The following is a 7,673-nucleotide window of genomic DNA, read 5'->3' as shown; positions in this document are numbered from 1 at the left end:
ACAAGTGGGTGCCTCATCCCAGATTTGACATAATTTTAGTCAAAGTTCGATTTTCTCAGATGACACTGTAACGAAGTTCTGGAGCTTTTTGAAAGGGCATACATACCTTAGATTTAATTAACATCCATCAGATCTCTCATAATCATCGTCGTCGTCGTATTATCGTGAAGTTCTGAATCTCAGATCCCTTAACCAGAGATGATTGTCGGAAAACCCAAAGATTTTCAAGGCATGTTAGAGCAGAATGGTGAATTGTTCCTCAATACTGACATCTATAGTGCATTCCAAAAGTAATTCCAGGTTCCTATCTATAAAATTGGCGAAAGTCGTCGATATCAAATTTAGAAATCCCAAAAATAGAGATTTGTGGAATAGCTTCCTATTGTCATGAAAGTTACACAAGAGTGATTCAGGGAGCTTAGGGGCTTCATATATGCCATTTTCGATATTATAGCTTGCTTGGTTGAGAAATATGGTTGTCACCGAAACAAAAATTTCACTTCCCCAAAAGTCAAACTTCCCAACCATAACAATTGGAATCAACAAAGATACACTCCGAGGGTCCTACAACTAATTAGATTACTCCAAACTAGTTTTTATAATGATAACTTCTGAAATGGTGGAGAAATGTTGAAGTCTACTATTTGCGTTGCATTTCAACCTAATCCCTCGAAGATTTTGAAAGTCAGGAATCAACGACAATCACATAGCATTTAATGTTGGAAGTATTTTCAAAGCTCAGTCATTCATGTAGGATATTGATTTCTTTGATATTCGTCATTCCTATATTTACTTCATTTCTATGTAATTCATATTCTTGCAAGCGAAAAACTGGCTTCCGTTGGTGCCCTAAGGATTTCTGCTGGTGCCTTGCTGATGCCCGGTTTGATTGAATATTAGCGAAGGGCAATAACTTAGACCCCTTTTCTGCAGCTATTATCTGCCGTTGGTGCAAAGTTCTAGCGGTGATCACATCTACGTCCATCTCCTTGCTACGGTCCCTTCTACCTTCACCACATATCCGCCCTAACTTCAATCCTGTCACTAGCACGCCGTCACTATCTTATCTTCGCTACTATATAGTTTCTACGACTAACTCTTTCTGCCATGTCATTCCTTGCAGCTAACATCTTATGTAGGTATTCCTTCCCGCCACCATTTTCCCCCTTCTGACTCATCATTTCGACTCTCATCTCTTTTCTACAAGCATCTAATCTATTTCCCCATCTCTATTCTGCCGCCGAATTTCTATCGCCAACTGTATCCTCTTGTTACCATCCTTTCTGCGACCACCCCTATCTGCCACCATTTCCCTCATCCGGCTATTTCTTTCTTTTCGCGGCCACCATTTTCTGCCGCCATCTCCTTTCTGCTATTTCATCGTTTCTACCACAACCACTGTCCTCTAACTGTTATCTCCTTCCTGCCACCACCTCTTTCTACAATGACCCATTTCTTTCATCACTTCTTTCTTGTTGTTACTCCCGCCCCCTTTCCGCGACCACATCCTTCTGCTATCACCTCCTGGTTTTCAGCAACTAACTCTTACAACTACTTCCTTCATCCGACCATCGCCTCTTCACAAATACTTCAATCAAGAAATTCAACAAAGATGAATTTGTAAATTTTGATCTTGACAACACACGATGTAAGAAGTCTATATCATTTCCGGCTATGAATTGTATACTTTCACTTGATTTAAGCAGAAAAAGATGCCTATATTAACAATACAACAAATATACGACACATTCGAGTTTTCGGGTCTAGGCGGAAGCCAGTCCATACGACAGGTCAGAGATTACTATGTCAGCTTGGATCAAAGGGTAAGGTAAAACCCTCGATCCATACTTATAGTTCAGTGGAAGAATCTTAAATGGAGCACTGATTTCCTCCCAGAATATTGAACATGGGGATACTGGATCATATTGATGATGTAAATCTTGATGTGAATAACTAGATAAAAATTAGAGTAAATCGTTTACCATATATTCCTGGAGAGTTACATGCTTTGATTGAACCGAACGAGGAGAGGCAAATTAATGGGGAAGATATGTGAGTGGGGCAGATGGGTAGTTTGGTTCTAAAGATTTGAAAGGCCGAAGGAATTTTGAGAAGAGAGAAGATGGATATGCCTAGATCCTATGCTAGTGCATCGTCTCGACACTTTTGTATTAATAAAATTCATTGCAAACTCTAATGACTAACTAAAATCTTTGATATGAAAGCCGCTTTCTTTAGGCAGCCTTCTATGATGTTTGAGCTCCCAATTACTGACTTCTTGAATTTTCTCTCTCATAATGAAAGAGAACCACGTAAAAAACCCATCGCTAAACTTTAATTTCCTTATGTCAAGCCCATTCCAAAACGCCCTTCATTCCCCGTTCTGTCACAACCACCTCAATTCGTCTTATCCTCCCCTAAAAGCCTACGAAGGAGCTTGTCTGCTTCTTCCAACAGCTTATCATCCGTGATATGACCCAGATCCGCCTCCGCTGATAGCTTGGAATTGAACTTCTTTCCTATAAAACTCCTCAACTTTCCATCAAAACTATCCTCTAGAAAGAAAATAATAATCTCTTGTTCTTTCTTCTGCCCCAGCCTATGCAATCTTCCAAAGACTTGAAGTAAGATGTCGATCGATGATGGGTATTCCATGATGATCATCTTGCAGCAACATCCGTGAAAGTTCAGTCCATAGGAACCAAGCTTGAATCCAATCAGCAAGACATCAACTTTGTGATTCGGATCATTGAATTGAGCAATAATTCTTCGCCTGTCTTCACTTGTATGACTAGATAGTAGTGACATTACTTTGTACTCAAGTAGTGTCAGAACCTGCTCGCATGCCCTATTCTTCGATTAGTATTGCTTGAAATCATGATAACAGAACGCAGCACTTACCATTGACTAATTGGCCAGTTTACAAAGACCAAGCATCTCTCTCCTTTCGATTTCCATTCATCGACTTGGACGATAAGAGCTCGCAATTTTTCGGACTTAGCCAATGTAATCTGTGCCATTTGCAATCTATTTGCGATCGATGGAATGTACTCAGCACCCTTTGGACGAGACTTGTAGAATTTGAAGCTAATTCCGTGATCATCATCTCTTTCATACCAAGAACGGACCTCTTGGGATGTTCCAACTGGAACGTTCTTAACTTTTCTCTTGATCAAGGTGACAAGCTGTCTGTCAAAAGTTGCCAATTGTAGCCCTCTGTAAGCCTCCATGTTGATGGTACTGTCAGATTCGGAGTTACCCTTCTTGACGCTAGTCATCATTGCTCCCTTTTCGCTTGGAACAAAAAGCTTTTTTCGCCAGTCGGAAGTATCATCATCGTATCGGATTTTTTCTTTCTTAGTCATCTTTAAATTGACTGTCTTGACTGTGTAATGTGGAATTTGTTCATCTGGAGTTTCGAATACCCCTGGAATAGTTTCGAATGGAGTAGACAAAAGTCTCTTCCTCTGAATCAGCTCCAGTATAGGTCTTAATACCACCCTAGCAGTTGCAGGCTTCCACAAAGATTTGTTACCAACAACCAAAAAGGCCTGTGGACAGAGTATATGAATCGGAAACCCCCTCTCGATTGCATCGTGAACGCGGTCAATTTCCGGGTTTCCATTTCTTTCCATCAAAATAGGCTTTCCAGGGATTTTACCTCCTTCCATTGGAAGATCTGTAAATGGATTGAAATTCTTGTCATACATGGACTGTAAGCCTTCCAGCGTCGTTGGTAGCCTCAACGGCAATTCCTTGACTCCCAATATTTGAATTAGTAATCCTCTAAGATCATTTATTCTATTGATCATAGCTGTAGCTGACATTGCAACATGTCTTCTGATCCCTAACTTATAAAGAGCATCACCTCCTAGCGTACAGGGATTCTTGACTGAATGTGACTCATCCGTGACAAGTCTCCCAAGGATGCCAGTATGTTTCATCATGAGTTCGTATTTGCGAAGAACACCCTCATCCTGGTCCTGCATACAGTCAATCTCGTTCTCGTCGTCGCTGACATAGTTTACTTCTTCTGGTTCTTTGCCTTTGACACTTGGGGTTTTGGAGACTATTTTCATTGCTCGTCTTGAAAATGTCGTATAAGAAGTGAGGAAGAATGTTCTAGAGGTCTTTGAATCTTGTCAGCGGAGCTTTTATTCTCACACGAGGGCAAACTTACATTGGGATCGTTTGGACTCATCGACTTAAGCTCATTTTCGAAATCCTTGATGTTGTTGCCGACAAAACATTTCTCGCGTTCTGGATCGGAGTTTGACGCTTGACCGTAGAAGATACGACAGTTCAAAGCCTTCCCGAAAAATTTGACATAATCGGCATACCATACATCGATAACGGACGAAGGGGCAACTATCAATGTCGCGAAATGATTTTGACTATTTTCGTCGACGAGACGATAATGAGTGATCAATATCAAGAGAAGTATGATGGCAGTCTTTCCAGAGCCGCATTCTGCTGCTAACAATCCACCTTCCATCGGTGAATTCTCCATGTCTGCCAACCACGCCATATCTATCAATCTAGTTAGTTCATAAATCAACAGAGGCATTTTTTAATGTACCTACCAATCACCTGATGTGGGTAGGGCTTGAACGGTACCCCGCCAACTTTTATATTCTTTGGATCACTGTAGTCGAATCCATAATTCTCGCAACACTCGACGAAGCTCTTAGCCATAGCCGTCGCGCTGGACATGGACTCCAATAACTGGAAGAAATCTTTCTTCTCTTGATCTAACTTTCCTTTTTCGAATTGATCTCTTTCGGCAGCCGATAATTCCCCAATAGAGTCCAGCGTGTCTTGTGTACTGATAGCATCGACAATCAATGAATTCTCGTTAGGATCGGATTTGGATGGACCCTTGACTGGCTTTGAAACAGTTGTGTGCTTTTTATGATGATCTTTGAGAATTTGAATCCAATCTTTCATCTGTTCCGGCGGTGTGCTCTTTCGGGCTTGCTTCTTTTCACCTCTTCCTCTGGCAGAAGCTTCCTTGTTGACGTCTCCAGTGGTATTCAAAGAACGATGAAGGTCCTCTATTTCGGCGATGTTTCGATCTTGTCTGCCTTCAAATGCGTCTTCATCATAATCATCATCATCGCTGCTCTGATCCTCCAGATCTAAGATCTCGTTTGCTTCTCTCTGCTTGTATACCGCATAACTAGCAACCTCGTCATCACCCCCACTGACATCCATGGTCTCTTGATTTATCCAGAGTGGCATAAATGCTGGCTTTGATCTGGCGCTTCTCTGTCTGATTTTACCGTCCTTGTGGTAAAGCCAGAACGAACGCAATGTAATGAGTCCACGGTGCCAATTCTCCCTGGAATGGATCTCTCGAGGATGGAAAGGAGTGTCGTTTGGAAAATGGTCAGGGTAAGTTGTGATGACTCTGTGAATCGCGTGGAGGTAACAAAAATATCCCGGCTCGTCTCGATTTTCCTTTAAACCCAACATATCGTGAGTGATTGGGAATGTGTTTCCAGTAACCAATGCAATTTGCTCCGGCGATAGTCCTATCAAGACCTTGAAAAGTTGTGCCGCACCAAAGTCCTTTGACGCTGCAGTTGAACCTTCCCTAACCGGGCAATGAAATGCATTTCTTTTCCCAACCAACCAATCATCAAGAAGACCTCCCAATTTATCCTTGTCTTCCAACCAATTGATCAATACACCTGTTGATTGAAAATGAAGGTACCCCGCTACGGTGTTCATCGTCTCTGATCGTACTCCAGCGACCATAACTCCTGAAGGATTCTTTCGCTTTGCATCTTCGATCTCTCTTTGGATTTCTCCCCGGGAGTATGGTGCTCGCGTCTTTGCCTCAAAGAAGCCAAAATTTGTATCAGTGTGCTTCTTTGGCTTTTGGGGAGTTGCTTCATCATCGTCATCGGACCATTTCAATGTCAATTCCCGAATTGGGAAAACTAGTGTTCTCTTGGGATCAAGTGATGACTTCATTGTGAGTGCCTATTGCAAAACTGTTGATTAGCATTGTTATCCACGACCATCACAGTAGAATACATATATGAGGTTGAGAAATTTTGAAGATGCGCTTTGTCCACATCGAAAACAAGAGCACATGATTCAAGTGGAAAAACTGTGCATCCCGGCTTTATCCTCGTACACGAATAACGGCGGAATCCCGCCTTTATTCTGAAGCGAGGACAACCTGAGCGGAGTTCAAACTACTCCTCCATCTCCACGTGTGAATAGCCTGAGAGCAGGATACAATCCCGCTTCCATCCTCGTATACGAATAACGACGGAATCCCGCCTTTATTCAGACTCGAGGATAACCTGAGTGGAATTCAAATTGAATTCACGTATGTGGACAAGATTTAAAGTAGTACAAACTCTGAGGTTTGACCTCATGTGAGAATAACCAAAATCTGAGATGGAAGCTTTCCCAATCTCGTCGTTATTCTCGTACCTAGTTAAGAAATATTCCAAAATATGTTGAATAACATAACTGAAACTGCTTGATCACATTTCCACAGAAGATGCGCAGCTTCCACACTCTAAATAGCCCATAATCTTGCCAACTGTCCGTGAAGTATCCCTTGGATTCAATTCAAAACAAGTCTTTTCATCGAAATTACGAAGGGAAATATGCGCAAATGATAAAGAACATCTTTCTTGCTGCAAGGAATAGATGGAATTGAAGTTGGAAAGAAATTGGGAAGCTTACCTTCCAGAAATTCAGTTTGAAGACTGAAAGCTTGCTCTGATTATCAATTTGCAGAACCTCGCAGTATACTTTGTGCGTGTAAGGACTGCTTTGAAGTAATAAAAAAGAGGAGAAAGTCTTCAAATGAGTATGGAGAAGGGAATATTGAGTATCTGGTGTTGTTGTAAAAGTTAGAAAGTTTGGGAAGAAGTTGAAAGGAGGAGGGAAATATAAATTGGAAGTTTTAGATTTGCGTCCATAGATTCACTTTGTTATCTGCGGGGTCAAAGTTGAGTTTGTTGAGAATGAAAGTGAATGAGAAGTTAATAATTTCCTAATTAGGAAACCTCAATGGGACCATGAAGTTCAAACCGCGCTAAGCCTTGTCGTCCGCGCCACTAACGATTTATTTACAATTTTTTTCTTATCCTCGAACGAGCTCAAAGGACGGCTTTCCACACAGCCCTCCCTCCATCTCTTTTACCCAACTTGGCTATCCTCGCATCGAGTTAAAGGAACTCTTTTGATATCTTTCTACACTTGTATCCAGCTTGGCTATCCTCGCACTGAGTTAAAGGAACTCTTTTGATATCTTTCTACACTTGTATCCAGCTTGGCTATCCTCGCATTGAGTTAAAGGAACTCTTTTGATATCTTTCTATATCTGTATCCAGCTTGGCTATCCTCGCATTGAGTTAAAGGAACTCTTTTGATATCTTTCTACACTTGTATCCAGCTTGGCTATCCTCGCACTGAGTTAAAGGAACGCTTCTAATTCTTTTCGGTGGTACTTGCCGTCCTTGGATCGATTTGAGTTATACCGACGACAATCTTTATCGACCCGGTAAAAACTTCTTCACATACGGACACAAAAGGCTACAACTATTCCCAATTTACTTTTCACATCTCTTCTTATTTTCTGCCCGACACATTCCATTTTCTACGCCTGTGCCATCAGAAAAGGTGAAGAGCAGGATCCTTTATTC

At 41.5% G+C, this 7,673-nt stretch overlaps 1 protein-coding gene across 1 annotated transcript; it reads right to left on the bottom strand.

The window, feature by feature from the left end:
- Positions 1–2,271: 2,271 nt before the first annotated feature.
- BCIN_10g06240 (hypothetical protein) lies at positions 2,272–6,861 on the bottom strand. The gene is made up of 5 exons (XM_024695748.1): positions 6,709–6,861; positions 4,584–5,988; positions 4,181–4,530; positions 2,902–4,130; positions 2,272–2,848 (listed from the first exon to the last, which is right to left on the bottom strand). Exons 2-5 carry the CDS (start codon positions 5,977–5,979, stop codon positions 2,398–2,400), a joined length of 3,426 nt encoding a protein of 1,141 aa, XP_024551542.1. The 5' UTR covers positions 5,980–5,988; positions 6,709–6,861; the 3' UTR covers positions 2,272–2,397.
- Positions 6,862–7,673: the final 812 nt, after the last annotated feature.

Source organism: Botrytis cinerea, chromosome 10, assembly GCF_000143535.2.
Source record: "Botrytis cinerea B05.10 chromosome 10, complete sequence".
Lineage (NCBI taxonomy): Eukaryota > Fungi > Ascomycota > Leotiomycetes > Helotiales > Sclerotiniaceae > Botrytis > Botrytis cinerea.
The sequence above is the reverse complement of the archived record's forward strand: the minus strand, read 5'-3'. Positions and strand labels throughout refer to the sequence as shown.